Source organism: Hyperolius riggenbachi, chromosome 6 (assembly GCF_040937935.1).
Source record: "Hyperolius riggenbachi isolate aHypRig1 chromosome 6, aHypRig1.pri, whole genome shotgun sequence".
NCBI lineage: Eukaryota > Metazoa > Chordata > Amphibia > Anura > Hyperoliidae > Hyperolius > Hyperolius riggenbachi.
Window position 1 is genome coordinate 320571823 of NC_090651.1, and position 23833 is coordinate 320595655.

A 23833-nucleotide genomic window follows, 5' to 3' on the forward strand; every position below is an offset into this window, starting at 1 on the left:
TTAAGCATAAAGTTTAGTTTTTTTGTTTTTTTACAAAAAAGAAGGATTTCTGTTGCCAGATACTAGACTGTCAGCACTGAGCCGTGACTTCACCTGACAGCCACAACTCACCTCTCTGCATGCCCATGTCATCCAAGAGGGAATGCATCAAACAGAATAGAGGTGCGCAGGCAGCTGTGGATTGCCAAGGAGGCCAACAAACTGCTATAGCGGGTATTTTTGTTTTACAAAAACAAAATTATTCAAAAATGTTATGCAAAATTCTAGTATTTTTATTAAGTCAGTTTTAAATTAATGCCAGTTTTAAATTAGGATTTTCACATTAAAAAGCAGGGGCATATGCTTGTAGTGCTATTTTGTGAGGATACTTTGGTTTTGCTATAAAGTACACCTGAAATGAGAGCCTGCCATATTTATTCCCTTTTAAACAATACCAGTTGCCTGGCTGCCCTGCTGATCTCTTTGGTTGCAGCCCATCAATACAGAGTGTGATTATTCACAGAAGGCCGTACCTGATTTCTGAAATCTCCAGGGTCTGTCTCTTCTTAAGACACCCGACTGGAGCTCTGAATCTCCAATCCGAACCTCGGCCACCAGCTCAAACTCATCTGCCACAGCACTGAATTACAGAACAATACAAAACACGCACACACACAAAAAAAAAAAAAAGGAGAAAAACAGACAGACAATATGTTAATAAAGTAACTGACATTTTCTGCCGGCACAAGAGTAGGAAAACATTTTTGCTGAAGTTGGGATTAAAAAAAAAAAAACGATTTAGTTGACACTGCTGGTCTCCATAAAGTGTATAAAGGTGCCCATACAGGATTCAATCATTTAGGGTTTTTTTAGGCCAGAGAAACCTGATCAGTTTTTCCACGTGATTGAATAAAATCAGAAAAATCAAACCCATATGCCATACACTTACGATCAAATGTTCTGGAAGTATAATTTTTCTATCTTATTTTTCCAAAACATCCCATTAGATTTTTAAAGAGACTAACAAAATGTTCAGCCTTATTTCTTCTATCCTATAAGTTCCAGTTCTAATGTGGTCTGTCTTACTGCAGCCTCTCCTAGTTGCACAGTGGCTGTATTATCTCTGTTATATAATCTATTTTTCTTTCCTCTGACGGCTTTGTCGGGCTCAGGCACTCAGGCTGGAATGTGCAGCTCTGCTTGTGATAGGATAGAAGCTATAAACACCCTCTCCACGTCCCCTGCAGGCTCTGTGTGAGTGACAGACTGAGCTCCTCTCAGCCTATCACACTCTGGTTAGCAGCCATGTCTTGTTTGTAAACACTGCCTAAAACTGGCAATTACACGCCAGGATCGCAGCAGGGAGTGGCAGAAACAGCACAGAGGGGCACAGGAGAAAATAATGAATAGAATGATATGCTTTTTATTGTAAGAATTTTAGAGTACAGATTCTCTTTAAGGGAAGAAAAAAAATAACAAGAAAACCGATCGCTGCCTGGCAATTCTGTTGATCTTTTGGAATCAGCAGTATACGAATCACAACCCTGAAACAAACATGCGGATAATCCAGTCAGACTTCAGTCAGAAATATATGATATGCTGCAGGGTCTATGGCTAAACGTATTAAAGGCAGAGGATGAGCAGGACAGCCAGTCAATATGCATTCTATGGGAAACTCATCCGCTTGTCCAGAATTCTCATGCAGGTTGGGACTTTGCATTTCCTGGCTGTAACGGATCTGTCGCAGAACATGATGTGTAAACAGATCCGACTAATAGCAGGATCTGTCAACATTTTTTATGCGTAACATGGATAAAGAGAGTTTCATTGCTCTATTGTGAATCGAGGCTTAGGAAGTTATCGTTTTTAGAACATCCCCGGTCACTGAAAGCCCTAGCTACGCCTCTGCCCCCAAAAAATGGTAAAAATGCAGCACATAAGAACAGTCCCATTAAGCTGATCCAAGAAGTTTTGGAAAAAGAAGACAATAGGCCACATGACCAACACTGTAAGGTCTGCAAAAAAGGTATTTAGGCAGTATGCAAGTATGAGCAACTGAACATAACTGGACACTGAAAGTAAGCACAAGGTTCCCTGTCAATGATACTTACTAAAAGTCTTCATATTCTAGGTTTTCTTCTACTACGGGGTGAAGGTGAGATCTTGGCGGGATTGTACAGTAGGTCTGTTCCATAAACTCCAACGCACTTGCAAGGCTACGAATAAGGTCTGTTGTTTCTTGGACCTACATACAAAAAAAGTCTACAATCACTGCCAGTTATCAGCACTAGATGGTAAATCTTATGGGTCTAGGAGGAACCTCAGCAGTTCAGAACTATAGCAAACAACAAATTATATAGGTGAAATTTGCCTTCTTAAAACAGAAGGAAAGTTGCAATAATTCAGTTATAAGTGAACATTTGTGGTTACCCACAATGCACCACTACTGAATATGCAAATGATCTTGTTTCACCCTTGTACACCAGGCGAGCATCCAGAGCCGCTGGTGTATAGCAAGCCTATAGCTTTAAATATTACACAGCCACATCAACCCCACATGTAACCAAACGAAGTACTTTAGTGAGACAGAAGAGAAACTTGCTCACGCCATTCTCGATAAACACTGATGTAGACAGCAAGGGTCATGAGTTCTAGCGCTGAAATAGTATTTTATTAGATTTTTTACATTTAGATGAGCTTAATTTCCATGTTTTCCTCACTAAACCCTTCCACATAACTAACCTACAACTGTGGCACCCCACCCCTCTATACTCCCCTCTGAGCATCCTCAACTCAGGGGCTACATAATTCCAGCTGGACAGCCGTGAAAGTGAAAGCCACCGTGGCTCCAATTGGTGGATTCATGGCTTCTCTCTGATCCCCAGCCTCATGGGCTGAATCTCCAGAACCCCTATGTCACACCCACACCAACCACCACAATTAAATACTGGAGAAGGGATCAGTAGCAGTAACAGCCAGGCCTCCACTCCAATCAGAAGCAATGAGGATGCAGAAGAGCATGTGCTACGCCCCCTCTCAGATGTCATAGCAGGAGGCTAGGCCAAAAAACAATGTGTGGGCCTGCATGGACCCAGACAAAAGCCGCAGCATTACATCATCATTGGAAAGCCTCAGGCCGGCTCCATGCTGCTAACCCGCGGTAGCGGTGCCTTGCAATCAGCTGATCGCACCGCCAAAAAAAGCCTAGGAAGATTGCAGCAGTGCATGGTAATCTCCATTCTGGCTGCAGGCCAAGCAGTAAGTGAGGTTCTCTAGCGCTCACTTCCTGTGGCCAGAATTCCAATTCAGCAGAAGTGCATTGAAAAAAATCACTTCCACTTGCACGCTGCAACGCTAATGTCGCACATTTTTAACAAATATGCGTCACCATAGACTCTCGGTTTGCCGCATGTTGCCCAGCAACGGGCTGTTGCTTTAGCAGCAAATCAGGCACTTCTGGAAGGATACATCGCACTAGGTATGAAAAGACCCGTAGACTTTCACTGTTGCCAAATGGGCCAATGCACCGCGCCAGTGTGAAAGGGGTCTCAGGGGTGTAAGGGGGGGGGTGCTACACTTGTGCTATTTGAAGAAGTAGACCGGCTTTTAAAATAAACCCGTCACCTGGGAACAAGTTCTATTTTACTGACATGGGTCTTCTACCAGCCCCACAAAAGCCTTACAGGTCCCTCCGCTGTTCATTGTGGGCTACTGCGCATGCATGGCCCGGGGGGCTCCTCACTCGTGCCACAAGAGCAAAAGAGGCTGGGACCGCACATGTGCAGTTGCTCACAACTCGTCAAACTTTCGAAAGGGCTCAGCTGATCAATGGATCGCAACCATAGGACAGCAAATGATCTGAAAGGCTTCAGGGGGTGAAAGAAGCTCCAGGTGGGTAAAACACAACCTTTATTCCCCTGTGACAATTTCAGAAAGCCTTTTATTTGTTTCCCAGATATAAATGAGAGCCACTATTAAAATGTGACATGAATAACAATCCCAGGCAGCCGATTAGGACTCCTCTAAGAATGATACTAGCAGGGAAATAACATTCTGCAGGTACACGGAATTGAGAACATAAAGGGCAGTGTTCTCCCCAGGCTCTTTTAGCCGGGTGCTCCACCCGGCTAGATTTGGTGACCACCCGGCTGTCATCGGCTCACCTCCTCACCTCCTCCTATGCTGTAAGCACAGTTGCCCTGCATTTTCAACTCGCCCCACCCGGCTACTTTTTTATGCCACCCGGCAACTATTTCATGCCACCCGGCTGGAAAAAAATTCTGGGGAGAACACTGAAGGGATACTGTAGGGGGGTCAGGGGAAAATGAGTTGAACTTAGCCGGGGCTTCTAATGTTCCCCGCAGACATCCTGTGCCCGCGTAGCCACTCACCGATGCTCCGGTCCCGCCTCCGGTTCACTTCTGGAATTACAGACTTTAAAGTCTGAAAACCACTGCGCCTGTGTTGCAGTGTCCTCGATCCCGCTGATGTCATCAAGAGCGCACAGCGCAGGCCCAGTATGGTCTGTGTCTGCGCAGTACACTCCTGGTGACATCAGCGGGAGCGAGGACACGGGCGTGCAGGCGCAGTGGTTTTCTGACTTTAAAGTCAGAAATTCCAGAAGTGAACTGGAGGCGGGGCCAGAGCATCGGTGAGTGGCTGCGCCAACACAGGATGTCTGCGGGGGACCATTAGAAGCCCCGGGTAAGTTCAGCTCATTTTACCCCGACCCCCCTACAGTATCCCTTTAAGTGATCACAGAAATGATTTAAAGGGGTTCTTTCGCGAAAAAAGTAGGCAGTTAAAAAATGTGACAGATGACAGGTTTTGGGCCAGTCCATCTTTTTAAGGGGGATCCTCAGGGCTTTCTTTGTTTTCAACAGCATTTCCTGAACAACAGTTGCAAAATCTAACTGACATAATAGTGTGCAAGTGATTAGGGAGGCTGGCTGGTAAACTGCTGTTCAGGAAATGCTGTTGAAAACAAAGAAAGCCCTGAGAATCCCCCTTAAAAAGATGGACTGGCCCAAAACCTGTCATCTGTCACATTTTTTAACTGCCTACTTTTTTCGCGAAAGAACCCCTTTAAGGACCACTATTGTGAAAATCGTAAAATACCTGCAAACACATACAAATAAGAAGTACATTTCTTCCAGTGTAAAAATTAGCTATAAATTACTTTCCTCCTATGTTACATTTACTTACAGTAGGCAGACAAAATATGACAGAACTGACAGGTTTTGGAATAGCCCATCTCCTCATAGGGAATTCTCAAGGTTTTCTTTATTTTCAAAAGCACTTAGTGAATGGCAGTTGCTCTGTCCAACTGCCCAAAAAGTGTGCAACGAGCAGGGAGGCTGGCCAGCATCATTGTATAAGTCCTATTTAAAGAGTGTCTTTATAAACAATAAAGGCCATGCTGAGAATCCCCCATGAAGAGATGGGCTAGTTGTGTCAGATTTTATTTGCCTACTATAAGAGACCGCAACATAGGAGAAAATAAACGTATAGCCCATTTTAATCTGTAAGAAATATACTTCTTATTTGTATGTGTTTACATGCATTTTAAATTTTACAGTTTTTCGCAAAAGCATCCCGAAAGTAAATGAAAAGCTGCACATGACAATGAGGTCACCAATATGCGTACATAGCTCTCATTCTCCACGCTGCGTTGTCTAGCTTCTTCTGAATCCACAGGCCTCTTTGCAAGTTTATTTTTGCAGGTGTTTTTTTGTGACTTGGGACATTTTGGTTTTGCATCTAAACAGAAAGCAGAAATAGAACATCAGTAGTGGATATGAATTTCAGCATTGCCTTTGGTGACATAAAAAAAAAACATAAGTAGAGGTCACCTTCCATCAATCAGGCGAGATTCACACCGCTTGCTATTTCACATAGCATAAAAAACATCAGGCAAAGCTTTTAGGGCCCATTCACACCAGAGCGTTTTGCCGGTGATTTCGGCAAAACGCTCAAGCGCTAGTGCAATAGAAACCTATTTGCCCATTCTCACTTGGGCGATTTGCGTTATTCGCCAGTGATTAACACAAATCGCCGAACACAAACGCGTACCCTGCACCATTTTCAGGCGATTTCCCGGCAAACGCATTCCAGTGCTATAGAAGCGCTAAACGCGATCGCAGAAAAATCGCTGCAGTGTCCAGTGATTTTTTTCTGTGTGAAATTGCGGAAAAAATCACTCCCGCAAATGTTGCGCTTTCAAGTGTGAATGGGGCCTTACAATTTCTGATACCACCATGCAAACTTCATTGGCGCTGCCACGAAACATGCCAGCCAACATACTGCAGAGACACAGGCCAAAGGCCCAGATCTTTCTCATCTGGTTTACAAGGCTAATATTCCCGCTTTCTCATTCTCTGCTGCCAAAAGTCTGCTTGGCGCAGGATGCACAACAGATTGCTCAGCACCAGCCACATTTACAGACAAAGGCCCTAAAAAGCCAGCACATTTGGGTAGGTACTTTCTGTACACTTACATTTTATGTGATTTACTCAACAGCATTACCCTATTTCAACCTGCGGCCAGATACGTTTCTGAAAATGAAGCTCAAATTGTACTGGCAGGGGCGTAACTAGAAATCACTGGGCCCCCCTGCAAAACTTTGGATGGGGGCCCCTCACACAGTGTACAGAAAACACATACAGAAAAGCGAAAAGAACTGGCTCTGCGGACTTCTCCAGCATCACGACAATACAGAGCACTTGGGAAGGGGGGTGGAGAGGCTGGGGGCAGGATGCTGTACACAAGACACTACAGCACACTCAATAGGGACTGTCTAAAAAACTTTGTACGATTCCTTATCTGTGGCTGAGCAGATGCAGTCATTAGAACAATTGTTCAGAGAGCAGAAAGCTTTTTCTCTCCCATGGCCTTAGTTGTCAGTCTCTCAGGACAAGGAAAAGGAACTTCCCCCACGGGGCTCCCTGCAGCTTCTGGGCCCTCCTGCAGCTGCATCCCTTCAGGGTCTATTGTTACGTCCCTGTGTACTGGCTTTCAACTAGGACAGCACTCTGAAGAATATAATGTCCAGAAATTCAAAGATTACTGCAGGAATAATTAAAGCATGCAGGAGCTCTCCCTGCTCTCTTTGGCAGCAGGCTGTGACGACCCAATCTGGCAGTGTCCGTTAAAAATGAGGAAAGGCTGTGTTTTACGTACATCATGTTTGCAGTTCTCACAACCTTGTAATATATACTTCTGAAATATATACCACCCCCCATCTTCACTTTAAAGCAGGGGTCTCAAAATCAATTTACCTGGGGGGCCGCAGGAGGCAAAGTCAGGATGAGGCTGGGCCGCATAAGGAATTTCACAATCGCGGCGCATCGCCGCCTCTGCCCGCCCCTCTCACTCTTCCTTCAGAGAGAGGGGTGGGGAGAGGCGGCGATCCGTGCGGCGATTGACGTCAGGAGGGGCAGAGCTGAAGCTGAAAGCTCTGCCCCTTTCAGGAAATGCCGGCGGATTGCCCCCCGGGCGATTTGGGGGCTCTGCAGCCCTCGTTTAGCGGCGGATTACTTGGGAGCACTGAAGCGAACTATAAGGAAGCTTTTGCCGGCGAGGGCCACAAAATATTGTATCGATGGCCGAAAATGGCGAGTTTGAGACCCCAATGTTTAGTTCATAACCCTGTACAGGCATCCAAAGCCTCGTACACTCTCTAAATGAAACTCGGCCCCCAATACCCTCCCCACCACTCAATGCCTCAACCACTTATCAGCCCAGTGGATACATTCAGCCAAATTAGAGAATTGTTCTAACCGCTCACGCCGCATGATGTCACCTTGTTGGCCCTCCTCCACCCCTGCATAGCAACAGAACACGTCGCTAGCCTTAAAAACACTATGCGTGGACAAGACTTAACTGTGGCAGAGAATCTCTATTTGTTGCTGCACCAACACAGCAGCCGAAGCCTGTCAGCTGAATCAGAGGTCCTCCTACCAGCGGGCTGTACTCTGCAGTAGGGATGATCAATGAGATGAAAATATTTCCGAGTTCATGCAGATGTATGCAAATATACGCAGCTTGAAAATGGATCAATTTAAAGAGACCCTGTAACAAAAAAAAAAAAAAAAGAGTGCCCATGGGGGGGGTACTTTCCTCGGGAGGGGGAAGCCTCTGGATCCTATCGAGGCGTCCCCCGTTCCACGGTGGTCTCGCTGGGCCCCTCTGAAGCCACAGCCGACAATTTGCCAGGCTGTGGTGGAGACACAGTAGCACCTCCAATATTTACCTTTCCCGGCTCCAGTGCAGGCACCGCTCTCGGCTCAGGATAAGGTGGAAATAGCTGATCCCAGTTGGTCCTCTCTACTGCACAGGAGACTTGCACCTGCGCAGTAGAGTGGACACGACTGGGATCGGCTATTTCTGCCTTATCCCAAGCCAAGAGCCGCTACTGCGCCTGCGCTGGAGCCGGGAAGGTAAATATTTACATGCTCGCTGTTTGGAGGGGCACAACGAGACCACCGTGGGACACAGGAGGACGGGGAAAGCCTCAATAAGATCCAGAGGCTTCCCCCTCCCGAGGTGATTACCCCCAGTGGCACTTTATTTTGTAACTAGTGTTCTTTAAACCTGGGTGGGGCTTGCATGGTCCATTTTCAAGCAGCATACATTTGCATATAAATTTGCATAAATCTGCATGAACTCGGATATATTTGCATCTCACTGATACGCTGCATCATTTGAGGCTAGTCTGCAGTAGCTGGCCAGCTGCAGGCACATCCTGGCCTATCACCTGCAGAGCCAAGTTTCTGGGCTGGACAGGGATTTATTCAGATGAATGGGAAGGGATCATCTCCATCTCAACAAAACAATTCCTTTTCACAAACAGTGTGTCCTGCTGGGAATGTTCAGCGTTTTTACACAGCCCTATACAAGCTTTCAAAGAGTTAAAAGGATTGTCACCAAGGACAAAAGATAATGGGTGTCACTTCTAGCTGTGACAGTAAAAGGATGACACCTGCTCTGCTCAGCTGTAAACACAGGTTCCATCTGCTTGCCTCAGGAGCCCTTCTGGGCTGTTCCTGTGCTCAATTCCTAGAAATAGGGCAATGCAGTCTGACATGCATTTAGGGGGTTTAACTACACTCATTAAAATAGGGTAAAATTAATCCCATTAATGCGGCATAAGCTTAAAGTGACCAGAACTTCCTCTCTGCTGTAAAATATAAGCAACAGCATAACCACATTTAAAGAAAAACATTTCTATGTTACAGCTTACAGAACTCCTGCAATAATTATGCAGTGTGTCTACTTCCTGCTTTGATTGAGGCAGATAAAGAGTTTACCTCCTGTTTTTACAAATTAGCTGCGCCTGTTGAGGACTGACAATTTTTTGTTCTGAGAGATCAAATTGCACTTTGATTACTTACAGAGGAGATGGATTTAGACAAACTCATCTCTCTAAAAACATACAGGGTGCGTTTTCCTTGTGTCCTGTGCAAGAGTTCAGGTCCACTCTAAGGACAGGTTCTCAAAAATTATTCAGCTCTGCTTTTCCCTGACACATCTAATGCTAGGTACAATGACCAGAAGTTGCATCTTGTGTACGACCAAACCGCTCTCAAACAATAATGTGATCAATTTTTAGATCATTACTTTGATTGAGCCCGTTATAGATTGGGAGCAGATAGGACCCATTGATCTAAAGTTGTATTGTGTGTACCTTCATAATACAGGAAGTTTTTAAATTACACAAGTTAGATCTAATGCTTGATACACACCATGCGTTTCCGCGTTCGATGCGTCTGTCGATACGCATCGATTATTTCCAACATGTCCGATTCAAGCTTCGATGGATCGTTAGGTCGATTTGCAATACTTTACATGGCAATCGACCTAAAAATCAGCGAAATGCGTTCGGAAATGCTCGGAAATAATTGGATCGACGGACGCATTCGATGCGGAAACGCATGGTGTGTATTCAGCATAACACAGTTGGCCAGATCAGCCCTTTGGCTTGATTTAGTGGTTGTCTATACGTGATGCAAGTTTGGCCTTGATGTTATATATACACAAGGCTTTGCCTCTTGGGAATTCAAGGGATGCTGAAAGGAGCATGTCGGCAGCCCCCAGATCAAAAACACCCAACCCTCTTAGGGCTGCTGCACACCAAGAGCGCTTCTGAGCGATTTTAAAACCGCTTGGCTAATGTATTTGAATGGGATGGAGCACACCAGAGCGATACGCTTTTTTCCCAAACGCAAACGCGGGTCCTGTAGCATTTCTGCTGATTTCTGAGGCGAATCAGCCTCACTGTTAGGTATAGGAAAGTAGAAAATCGCTCTGAAAAGCGCTAGATCACATCGATTTTCCAAGCGTTTTTGTAACAAAAGCTGTTCAGTTCCAGCTCTCCTGTAACAAAATATAAAACGCTCCAAAAATCGATAGGCATGCTTAGAAAATCGCTAAGCACATGCCTAGAATCGCCTAGAAAAATCACTTCAAAGCGCTGAGCGTTTGCAATTACGCTATCACTTTGTTGATGTGCACTGGCCCTTACTTGCAAATAGCTTTAGAAATGGTCCAAACAATAAAGTGACATGACTGGTACCTGTAAATCCGCAGACATTCTTCTTGCTTTTATTTACAACTTCCTGTAAAACTTTCTGCAAAAAATAAAGAAAGAAAAAAAAAGTGTAAACAAGACACATGGAAGAAGCCAGCGGATTTCTCAAAAGCTTAACCAGTGCAGGACCACAGGCTTACAACCTACTAATGACCAGGCTATTTTTTACAATTCAGCACACTGCAGCTTTAACAGTGTGCTGCAAGTCCATACAACTTAGCAGCCAAATAAATCCCCCCCCCCACCCCCTTTTCTGCGCACTAACTGAGCTTCCTGTTGGTGGGCTCTGATCTCTGCTGCAGGCTTTTTTTTTTTTTTTTTATTTCAACCCTCCCTTCTGAGAGCCAATCAGCATGATCGTCTCTCACAGGCATCGTTTGTGAGCCTCTCCTGGGGAAAGCTCAGTGACAGCTGTCCCCCGTACAGCGCTGCACTAGATCGCAGCGCTGTACAATCGCTAGAAACGGTTTTCTTAATTTCTAACAGTCTGTTAGCCGTGATACCAGGCTAATAGGCTGATGTCAGAGCTCCACTATTCAGCAGGGATGCGCGATCCTCGCTTATCTCCGTCCACCGCTCTTGACGTCGATCCGCGTCAGGCGGTCCTGGGGCTGCCACCTTCCCGACACCTATTGGTGCTAGGCGGTCGGGAAGCAGTCAAAGTGTAGGAGATATATACTGCCTACACTTTGATCGCTTCCCGACCACCTAACACCAATAGGCGTCGGGATTATGACAGGTTTATTTCCACATTGCCTGGCTGTCCTGCTGATCCTCTGCCTCTAATATTTTAAGCCGTAGACCCTGAACAAGCGTGCAGTTTAGATGTCTATGTCAGATCTGACAAGATAAGCTACATGCTTGTTTCAGGTGTGTGGTGCAGACACTACTGACCAGAAAGATCAGCTGAACTGCCAGGTAAGTTGGCATTGTTAAAAATGAAATAAATATAGCAGCTTCCATAGGTCTCACACCCGGGGTTCCTTTTAACTGGCCTCAGACAGGTCTACACTTCCTGGCTAGCATTGTGCTTTAATGCTGTGACAGTGCTTAACCGGAAGCACAGCAGCAGCCTTCAGATGTACATCTAATGCAAGTACTTTTCTGTGACTTTACTAAGTTCTTGCAGCAGGTCTGAACTGCCCATTGAACCATTTAAATAAGAGATAGGTGTACATTAATAAAGGACCTTTATTTTAAGTTACCAGAATGATCTTTTCAGGGGGCAGGGCTTCTGTGGGATCTTGCTGGGTGACATCTCTGGAGGATTCCTGTTCCACCTCTGGTTCAGCAGCATCTGATGTCCTATCAGGTTCCTGTATTGCCTCCTTGTCAGCATCCTCCTTGCTCTGTTCAGGGTCTTGGTGGTCTCCCGCCATTACTACAGCCTGGAGTAAAGTGCCTGATGGGAAAAAGACAAAGTCATCACTCAGCAAGACTGGGAGAAGGCGTGCTAAGGGAATGTAAAGGGAAAGTCCAGTATAAATGAAGCTTTTGCATTGACACAGACATCATATTCTTTGTGAAAGAGACATATTCTGCAGGCTCAGAGCTTTATTGCAAATCATACGGAAAGAGTGGACAAAGATTCCTGCAGAATGAGGAAGGAATGAAGAACACCCCCCCCCCCCCCCAAAAAAAATATCTTATGTGAATGCATTGATTAATTGGTCGTTGTTCAGTATTACCATCTAGCATAAAGTACAATACAAACCTGTCTACCATCTTCACACTTATCCAATCTGTCTTCGGGTCAAAAGTAATGTCATCTGTATAAAAGATTTGATTCTCTCCCTGTTCCCCTTCAGCTAGTGTGGGAGGTGCTATCATGCCAAAGACAGTTCTAGTGTGAAATCCACTTCAATCTGTAAGCATCACCTTGCTATTTCTAGACTGCACAGCAGTGTTCTCCCCAGATTTTTTTTTCCAGCCGGGTGGCATGAATAAGTAGCCGGGTGGGGCGAGATGATAGAATGCAGGGCTGGCGCTTTTCTGCACAACTCTGCTTACATACAGCAGAGAAGGAGGTGAGCAGATGACAGCCGGGTGCTCACAAAAACTAGCCGGGTGGAGCACCCGACTAAAAGAGCCTGGGGAGAACACTGCACAGTTTCTGTCTTTTGCAGCTTTCAGATTCTCTCTGAGCTCTTATCTCCTGCATTCAGTGATAACAGGTCAATCTCAGCAGCTAGAGTTCTGCAGAGCTCTGTAACCGATAGGCCTGCAGAAGAAAATAAAACTAAAGCACACCACACACAGATTTTCCTGTTTGAATCTGACAGAAATCCATTGCACAACGTGTTTGATCGATAACAATTCTGAATGAATTTGGGCTACAATCAATTGAACAGGATAGAAAATCTCAGTCGATTGTGGATGGGGTGGGAGTGGCAGTCGATGGACGGGGCCCATGGTGGGGGAACTGCATGAGGCATCGCAACACTGCTGTTTGAACGATTTCCAATAGATTTCTGTTGGGGGTGGGTAAATAATCAATGTGTGTCTATGGTGTGACTAGATCCTTCTCTCATCAGATTCGGATCAGATAGAAATCGTTCGTGAAGCCACAAGTGAAAAACTATGCCTGTATGGCCAACACAAAACTATTAACCCCTTTGGACTTTTAATATTTTTTTTTATAATTGCAAGACTGTGTGCAGAACGCTGCCATTGGTTAGATAATCAGTGTTTCCCCGCCCCTCTCGTATGCGGAAAAACACAGGAGAATTGGCCCCGATTCAGGCGTAGAGGAAATAGGTTCTAAGGCCTAGTGCACACCAGAGCGGTTCGGCTGCGTTTTGCGATCCGCTTGCGGCTGCGGATACGCTTGGGTAATGTATTTCAATGGGCTGGTGCACACCAGAGCGGGAAGCGTTTTGCAGAAACGCATACTCCCGGGCTGCTGCAGATTTTGGATTGCGGAGGCGTTTCTGCCTCAATGTTAAATATAGGAAAAACGCAAACCGCTCTGAAAAACGGCACTTCAGAGCGGTTTGCCAGGCGTTTTTTGTTACAGTAGCTGTTCAGTAACAGCTTTACTGTAACAATACATGAATTCTAATACACCAAAAACGCTTCACAAAACCGCAAAATGCTAGGTGAAACGCTGCAGAAAAAGAAGAAAAAGCGTTTCAAAATCTGCTAGCATTTTGCGGATCTGCTAGTGGTTTTTGGTGTGCACCAGGCCTTACTGTGGAAGCCGCGGCCGGAGAGCTGGGGATTAAACCCCTTTAACTTTCAGCTGCTGGGTAAGTGATCAGCAGCTCACACCTTTGACATGATTCATTCGTTAACAGAGATGTTTCTGTTATGTGAATTGTATGCTAAGCAATACACAGGACTCCATCCTACTGTCTACCTGTGCTTTCCTTATTATTATTATTATTATTATTATTATTATGTATTTATATGGCACGGTTGGAACCAACATCTTTCGCGGCGCTGTACAGAGTATATTGTCTTATCACCACCCTCAAAGCAGCTCACAATCTAATCCCTACCATAGTCCTATGGTTATGTATAGTGTGGTGGATGTATCATAGACTAGGGCCAATTAAGGGGGAAACCAATTAACTTTATCTGTATGTTTTTGGGATGTCAGAGGAACACGGGGAGAACATACAAACTCCATGCAGATAGTGCCCCAGTGGCGAGAGTGCCAACCACTACGCCACTGTGCTGTACCTTTTGCTGTCAGCCTGTACACATATCACCAATACTGGTACATGTTCATATGATAAAGTACAGCAGAAACAATATAGGGAGGTCCCTGCCCTGTCGGCTTCACAGGTCTTCCCTGCTTGCTTTATGCTCAATGAATTCCTGTACAATCAAATGATCGTAATCTGCTGGCAAAGGAACAGCAGATGTAAATAAGTAGCCAGGAGTTGTCAAATCTCAATAGGGGAGCAAAACAAGTATTGCAGCATAACTGCACTACTGACCAGGGGAGAAGTTCATGCATTTTTTTAAACAAAAAGAGGAAAAAAAAACAACATACAGCATTCCCCTCAGAGGCACAATCCACAAACTTACAAGTAGAGCAATAATCTTGAGGGAACAATACAACAAGGTTAAAGTGGAGCTGAACTCTTGCACAGGATAGAAGGAAAACAGAGCAATGCACCCTGTATGTATTTAGAGTTTAGCCTGTCAAATTAATCAAATTGCAATGCTACAAAGCTGAAAAGTATGCGACCATGCAGTAAAGCATACGCTACAATTCCCTCCCACTGTAGATGCACGCGTTGCCCTGTTATCCCACTGCATCCTGTGAATTACTGCGCGGGAACCCACCACACTGCACTCACTGTAGAGCCCCATAGGAATATCATTACTCACAGGCTAAAATTAGGATGAAACCGACAGTCCCACATACGGATGTGAATTCTGCAGCCATTAGGAAATAACCGATAACTGAGCCAACTGTAGTGTTCTCCCCAGAATTTCTTTTGCAGCCGGGTGGCATGAAAAAGTAACCAGGTGGCAGGAAGAAGAAGCCGAGTGGGTGGTGGGGGGGGGGGGAGATGACAGAATGCAGAGCCGACGCTTCGCTGCTTACAGTAGAGAAGGTGGTTAGCCGATGACAGCCGGGTGCTCACCAAAACTAGCCGGGTGGAACACCCGGCTAAAAGAGCCTGGGGGAGAAGACTGAACTGTACGCAAGCTATTGTTTACCAATCTAGTTTGGTGCTAAGGTAATTTCTAGCGGCATCAATAAATATAGAGCCCTAACAACCCAATCATCTATCTAGGGCAGAACGGTGGCGTAGTGGTTAGCTCTCTCGCCTTGCAGCACTGGGTCCCTGGTTCGAATCCCAGCCAGGGCACTATCTGCAAAGAGATTGTATGTTCTCTCCGTGTCTGCGTGGGTTTCCTCCCACATTCCAAAAACATACGGATAAGTTAATTGGCTCCCCTAAATTGGCCCTAGACTACAGTACTTACACAACATAATATAGACATATGGCAATGGTAGGGATTAGATTGTGAGCTTCTTTGAGCGACAGTTAGTGAAAAAATAAATAAATAATATATATATATATATATATATATATATATATATATATATATATATATATATATACATATACATATACACACACACACTGTACAGCGCTGCGTAATATGTCAGCGCTATATAAATACTAAATAATAATAATCTATAAAGAACCATTGACTCTACCTCTGGGGAGACTAGGGAATTAAGGAAGCAGGTCTTACTTTGTACAGTGTCATAATTTGTTGGCACTTTTTAAATCAGCAATAGTTAGAATGCACACATTTTTCAAGACCAATTCTCTTTGGCTCAAGCTTCAGTTATAGAGACACACACATGTATATACCTGGCCCATGTAACTGTTGTATCAATTGGTTACGTACTATACTCCTGTGTAACTATTTACTCATGTTACTATCAACACTGTGACTGAATTTCCATATCATTATTGTCCACTGTATTTAAAGTGCCTGCCTGTTTTGTTTTGTTTTCAATTGGGGGCCTGCCTTCTTGATATGTAAAAATGTATTGTAGCGATCGTTTGGATTACATTTTCCTTGATTATCTTAAATCTGCCTCCAGATATACCTGTATCTTTATTTTTGGTTCCAAACTTATTTAAAAAAAAAAAAAAAAAAAAAGAAAAACTGGATAGATTGGGTGCACATTAAACACAATGTTAGCCAATGCTGACCAGGTCCCCTTAAAGGGGACCTGAACTCTGCACAGGACCGGAGGAAAATATAGGGAAATGCACCCTGTATGTATTTAGAGACTTTAGCCTGTCTAATTCTTTATCATCTGTAACTAATCACAACTGTAAATTAATCCCTTGTCTGTGTCAGCTGGCTGCCATGGCAGAGCAGCCAATTTGTAAACACAGGATTTTATCAATAAGGCCTGGGGCACACCAAAACCCGCTTGCAGATCTGCAAAATGCTAGCAGATTTTGAAAAAGCTTTTTTTTATTTTTATGAGGCGTTTTGCGGATTGCTGCTGAGGATTTCAGTGTACCATATTTCATATATTGTTACAGTAAAGCTGTTACTGAACAGCTTCTGTAACAAAAACGCTGGCAAACCGCTCTGATCTGCTGTTTTTCAGAGCGGTTTGCATTTTTCCTATACTTTACATTGGAGGCAGAAACACCTCCGCAATCCAAAAAATGCCTCACCCCCAGAGTATGCGTTTCTGCAAAAGGTCTCCCGCTCTGGTGTGAACCACCCCATTGAGATACATTAACCAAGTGTATCCGCAGCCGCAAGCGGCTGCAAAAAAGCAGGAAGTAGACACACTGCAGATTTATTGCAGAATTTGTATCAGCTGTAACAAAGAAATGTTTTTTCTTAAAGGTTATTATGCTGTTGCTTATCTTTTAGAGCAGTGTTTCTCAACACGCGGTTCGCGTACCCCAGGGGGTACGCGAGACCATAGCTGGGGGTACGCAGCCAGGAGGGGATGCAGCGCAAAACGGGGGAGCATGCCCACACATAGCGGCGGGGAGGGGGGTCCACTCCCCCCACCCTCACCTTGGACTCCCCCGTCAGCGCTTCCCCCTCCGACACGCAGTAATAGCAGCGGCGGCAGCATGGTAAAAGGAAAGCGGACTTACTTCCGCGTACCACGCCAGAGGTCCTTCTCTCTCAGCGATGACGCTACTTCCTGTGTATCAGGAAGTAGTGTCAGGCTCAGAGAAGATCGGACCTCCGGCATGGAACGCAGAAGTAAGTGTGCGTTCCTTTTACAATGCCGCCACCACTGTCTGCTATTAATGCTTGTCGGAGGGGGAAGCACTGACGGGGGGAGTCCAAGGTGAGGGTGAGGGAGGGTGGAGTGGACCCCCCTCCCCGCCGCTATGTGTGGGCATGCTCCCCCATTTTGCGCTGCATCCCCTCCTGGCTATACTTTGGGCACACATGCCTGACTAAACTGTAGGCACCCATGTCTAGCTATACTGGGGGCATCCATGCCAGGCTGTACTAAGGACCCCCATGACTGGCTATACTGGGTGTACTTATACCTAGCTATACTGGGGGCACCTATACCTGGCTATACTGAGGGCATCCATGCCAGGCTGTACAAAGGGCACCCATAACTGGCTATACTGGGGGGCACCCATGTCTGGCTATACTGGGGGGCACCCATGCCTGGCTATACTGGGGGGCACCCAATCCTGGCTGTACTGGGGGCACCCATGCCTGGCTATACTGGGGGCACCCATGCCTAGCTATAACGAGGACACCTATACCTATATATATATACTGTGGGCACCAACCCATGCCTGGCTATACTGGGGGCACCTATACCTAGCTATACTGAGGGCACCTATACTGGGGGCGGGCACCTATACCTGGCTATCTATCTATACTGGGGGCACCTATACCTGCGGTATAATATATATATATATATATATATATATACACACACACACGTGGGGGGGGTACTTGGCTGGAACTGAATTGCGGTAGGGGGTACTTGGGTCGAAAAAGTTGAGAAACACTGTTTTAGAGCAGAGAGGAAGTTCTGAGTTCAGGTCCGCTGTAACCGATTTATCTCGGCTTCCTGTCCCATGTACAAGGAATGAAAGTTTCTCAACAAGGACAGACAGAAATAAAACCAGTTTTCCGTTTTCTCACTCAAGAAGACCGTAGGCGGGTTTTTCACCTGGCCATAGCGTTCCGATGCTCCGCCCCCATTACTGAAAACCTCATTTGACTCGGTGGCAGATTGTGCCGACAGGATCATATGCATAGCGACGCCCCACCCCCATATCTGGCTGAGTGTTGTACTCCCTGCTGGAAAGGAAGTAGGTCACTGGGATTCCCGGCTTTCCTGTCATTCCGCGCTGCCAACGTGTTTAAAGAGAACCCGAGATGGGTTCTAAGAATCCTATTAGCACACAGAGGCTGGGTCTGCATATAATGCCCAGCCTCTGTTTCTATACTGTTTCCTCCTAGGCCCCCCCTGTGCTCTGCTAACCCCCACGCAGCGTGTCGATAGCCACCTGTTTTCATCTATACTGTCACTCTCGCCGCTCCCCTGCCTCTTATATTTCTCTGTTCCCCACCTGCGTCCCTTTCCTCCAATCAGCGGGGAGTGAAGGGCCACAGGCGGGGAGTAGCGACATAGAGGAGGCGGGGGGAGTGGCGAGAGTGACAGGGTAGTTGTAAACAGCCAGATAGCGATGTTGCTAGCATGGCTGTGTGATTTATGGGGGCAGGCAGAGCGCGGGGGGCGGAGACAGTATAGCAACAGAGGCTGGGCTTTATATGCAGAACCAGCCTCTGTGTGCTAATAGGATTATTAGAACCCACCTCGGGTTCTCTTTAAAATGTATGCTTTGCCCATTGACTTAAATTACTTCCGCGGCAGTTCCGACGGGAATGCGTTGTTGACTTTGTGGCGGCAAATCGGGCACTTTTGGCACAATGAGACGGGGTAAGACAGCAAGAGACTTAAAGGACTATATAGTGAAATGGAAGAAGCCCCAGGAAAGTTAAACTGGGCAGTTTTCATTCACTTTAGGTACCCTTTAAAAAAAATAAAAAATTATCTGGTAACCTTTAGATGAAGTTCAAATCTGGTCATAAAAACAGGTCAGAGTCACTTTCCAAGCGACCAGAAATCCAATAATTATCTACTTAAAATTAATAATATCCTATACGCATCGTATTATTTTATAATAATTATACATATAGAAACATTCTGTAGAAAAACAAGAGATCCAATATTTACACAAGAAAGATATCAGCTGCAGCGGATCTTCTCATCTTCCTCAGTAAAAACATTCAGCTCCCTACTTACTGGCATCCCCCTCAGCCAGTCTGGTGCCACGCCTCCCTACCAAGGACTGACAGCCACAATAGGCCAATCAGCAAAGAGGTGGGGCTTCAGCTGTCAGAGTGAGCAGGCAGCTGTTGCTGAAGAGGAAACTATAAAAATCTATAAATTGATGCCACAATTGTTTATGTCTTTTTACAGAGATTATATTTTAATAAGTTTATGCATAATTTAAAGAGGAACTCCTGTGAAAAAGTAATTTAAAAAAGTGCTCCATTTTTACAATAATTATGTATAAATGATTTAGTGTTTGCCCATTGTAAAAGCTATCCTCTCCCTGATTTACATTCTGACATTTATCACATGGTGACATTTTTACTGCTGGCAGGTGATGTCACTGGAAGTATCTGCTGCTTGCTTTTTTTTGGCAGTTGGAAACAGCTGTAAACAGCTATTTCCCACAATGCAATGAGGTTCACAGACTGCCAGTACCGTGGTCCACACAGTTTCCTGTGGGAGGAGTTTCACCACAATATCAGACATACAGAGCCCCCTGATGATCCGTTTGTGAAAAGGAATAGATTTCTCATGTAAAAGGGGGTATCAGCTACTGATTGGGATAAAGTTCAATTCTTGCTCATGGTTTCTCTTTAAGATAATGTTATGTTAAATGCATATAAAAAAAAATCTTGATTGGGGCTGTGATATCAGACCATAAAAGCATACACACAATATAGAGGAATACGCAGTGATGGTGTATAGACTTAACTTGCAATAATGGCTAGTTTTGGTGTATAGAGTAATTGATTAGATCTAGTATGAAGGATAATAGACATATACCGATCCATAGATTTGATAGCAGCACTAGTCTAGTTTAGGAGACGCAGCAGGAAACCTCATAAGAAGCAGTTCACCAATCACAGCACCATCCACAGCATGAAGCGTTGAATGGCCACATAACATGGGCATAGTTTACTACAACCTATCTGAAACCTAGGAGTTCCAGAAGGTGCTGTCTATGGATGGTCAATAAGATGCAAATAATTTGGTGTTGATGCAGTATTATGCAAATGTATGTAGCTTGAAAATGAACCAATCAAATCCTGCTGAGGTAAAATTTGACTGATTTTCAAGCTAGATACATTTTCATAATCATAATAATGAATCAACTCGAAATTATTTGCACCTCATTCAGGGCTGTGGAGTCGGAGCCATTTTGGGTACCTGGAGTCGGAGGTTTCATAAACTGAGGACTCGGATGATTTTTGTACCGACTCCACAGCCCTGATCTCATTGACCATCCCTAGTCCTGTCCACACAATAACATTAATGGAATTTTCCTATGATGTTACCTGCTGGGCTCCCTAAACTAGACTGCGTGATATAGCTAAACAGCACTGCGCAGATGTTGCCTTTCAGCGCATCTCTGGTGATCATAGTAACAGTTCCTTATAGGCAGTGTACAGTGGAAAGATAACACAGACAGAATTTAAAAGAAAAAAAAGACATACATTGAGGCTCTGTTCATGGTGCTCAGTTGTGTTGCAGAATAATTCTGCATGTCACCTCACTGCCCATACATTTCTATTGGGCTGTTGACACCTCTGCATTGTAACTAATTGCTTTTTTCCAACATGCTGCATGCAAGCTTTGCATTAGAGTCTATAGCCAGTCTCCATTGCAGTTCACACTCATTACATCGTGTGAATTATGCAACTGACTACTGTGAATCCAGCCTGAAACACAGATGTGATGGGGGAGGTGACTACAACAGATGGTGCGGTGTAGTGTGATGGCGACTTACATAAAGTTTAAAGTGGAATCATTTGTTTTAATAAATAGAAAAACAAATGCAATAGGTGTAAATGTGGTGCACAAATGATAATGTACAGGGCACCTCCCAGGCTGGTGATAATGGTGACCTATACACAGTATATAGTAGTAAGATCCAGTGTTGTGTCTGATTACGCTGTCTGTTGATTTGCGCTGCCCCGCATGCGCAGTAGGAGACTGTGCGGCCACATTTCCTATTGAATGATGCTGCTGGAGGTAAAATACTAAATATCTTCGCCCCCACACCTCTTACACTCCCCAAATTTTCAGGGTAGGGAAAGGACCCCCAGAACGACCTCTATACCAAATTGCAGCCCCCGAGATCCGCTGGTTCCCGAGATAGGTTTCTGTAATCTATCTCCTGAACCAGCGGGCTTGGGGGCTGCAATTTGGTATAGAGGTCGTTCTGGGGGTTCCCTCCCTACCCTGAAAATTTGGAGAGTGTATGATGTGTGAGTGAAGATATTTAATATTTTACCATCAGCAGCATAACTAACTTCACACTGAGCATGCGTGCTACTCAGTGTGGAAGGAAGCTTCCGGGCAGCGCGATCAGACATTACACCGGCACTATCTGCACAGCTTTTGATGTTCTCCCTGTGTCTGTGTGGGTTTCCTCCCATATCCCAAAAACATGTAGATAAGTTAATAGGCTTCCCCCTAAATTGGCTCTAGACTACATAGATATATTGTACACACACACACACACACTACATAGATATATTGTACACACACACATACACACACACAGTGGGTGTAACAGACAGATGTCAGTGTACAGTCAAGTCCCCCTACAGTGCTCCGGCAATAATTAGGACGTGAACAGTGCATGGTTATATAACACATAGATGTATAGCTATAATGTATACTGGTACAATCACACATACATAATCTCAGGGCTGTGGAGTAAGTAAAAAAAAATCCGACTCAGAGTACCCAAAATTGCTCCGACTCCTTAGTTGAATTTTTTCAAAGGCTATGAATTTGGTTAAAAAAAAAATCATCCGACTCCGACGTTTATTGAACCCACCCACTACAGGTACCCCAAATTGCTCCGACTCCTCGACCCTACATAATCTACTGTATAGTATAGCCATAACGTAAAGTATACATACACACACGGGATGGGTGCACTGCACAAATGCCCCCTGTAGTGTTGGTGATAATGGTAAATTAAACATGTGATAATGGTAACAAACAGTGTATAGTGGTAAGATCAGATATAATACACAGATGTTTATTATACAGACATAGGGAGTGGGTATAACACACAGATGCCAGTGTACAGGCAATACTCCCCCACACTTAGTACTGGCAATAATTATGACATGGACAGTGCATAGTGATATAGATTATAGCTACAATGTTTAATATACAAGTAAATACTGGTACCACCAGACTTATATATTATTATATAGATAAGATGTATTAATGTAAATTACACAGACACATGGGATGGGTTCACTGCACAGATGCTTCCTTGTAGTAATGGTGATATTAATGCCATAAGTAGTGTATAGTGGTAAGATCAGATGATATAAAGATGTATAACAAGGTATATTATACAGACACATGGAGTGGGTGTAACAGTGCCAGTGTACAGCCAGCCTCCCTACAGTGTTGTGGCAATAATTGTGACATGAACACTGCATGATGAAATAATAAAGATATATTTAGCTAGAATGTATAACATACAAGTGTACGCTATAATGTATAACATACAAGTGTACGTTGGTACAATTAGACACATATATATATATATATATATATATATATATATATATATATATATGTTTAGCCATAATGTACATTATACATACACATGTGCATTGCACAGATACCCCCTGCAGTGCTGGTGATATTAATGCCATAAACAGTGTATGATGGTGAGATCAGATAGAATGTACAGCTATATAATGTGGTACAGACACACATTACACAGATGCCCCCTGCAGTGCTGGTGATATTAATGCCATAAACAGTGCATAATGGTGAGATCAGACATAATATACAGCTATATAATGTACAGTACATACACACATTGCACAGATGACGGTGTACAGCCCCTGCAGTGCTGCTGATAATGGTGACATATGCAGTGTGTGGTGCAGATGACCATCAGATCAGGCAGAATGATAAATAGTGACCATCGGCTCCCGGTGCCACAATGCTTAGGCCTCCTCTCACCTCCCCCCGGCTCTGTCACTCCGGCCTGCACTGGATCCCCCCCAGCCGCTCTACAACAAAAGCCTCCGTCCGATCCCTCCAGCGGCCGCCATCTTACCCCGCTGCTCCAGGGGTTCCTAGCAGTCACACAGCATGCTGGGCCATGTAGTTCCGTGCCGAACCGCTCCGATGCGTAGCTCAGGAAGCCCCGGGCTCGCCGTGTACTACAATTCCCACAGAACACCGCACCCCTACGTCCGCAGCCGGCTCACGCATAGCAAAAGTGCATGCCGGGAAATGTAGTTTGAAGCCCCTGGCCGCTGGAGGAGAGTAGCGGTAGAGGGAAGGGAAGGACACACTGCGGCTCCCAGAATGCAATGCATCAGGACGGAAATGAGTCATAGAAAATCTCTAATGGTTCACTACTGCTTGTATAGTTCCATCTATCTATATTATATATCATATATTTTACTTCTGATTTACTTTCT

The 23833-nt window shown here is 44.8% G+C and overlaps 1 protein-coding gene across 1 annotated transcript in view; it reads right to left on the minus strand.

Moving 5' to 3' along the window:
* Positions 1 to 23457, minus strand: part of SCAF1 (SR-related CTD associated factor 1) — a 50801-nt gene extending 27344 nt beyond the window's left edge. The window contains exons 1-6 of the mRNA XM_068241385.1: positions 23367 to 23457; positions 11773 to 11969; positions 10553 to 10607; positions 5627 to 5739; positions 2091 to 2224; positions 513 to 619 (exon numbers count right to left, since the gene is read on the minus strand). Of these exons, the coding sequence (XP_068097486.1) occupies positions 513 to 619; positions 2091 to 2224; positions 5627 to 5739; positions 10553 to 10607; positions 11773 to 11946 (583 nt within the window). The 5' untranslated portion in view covers positions 11947 to 11969; positions 23367 to 23457. The remainder of the gene's footprint in view (positions 1 to 512; positions 620 to 2090; positions 2225 to 5626; positions 5740 to 10552; positions 10608 to 11772; positions 11970 to 23366) is intronic.
* Between the last annotated feature and the right edge of the window lie 376 nt (positions 23458 to 23833).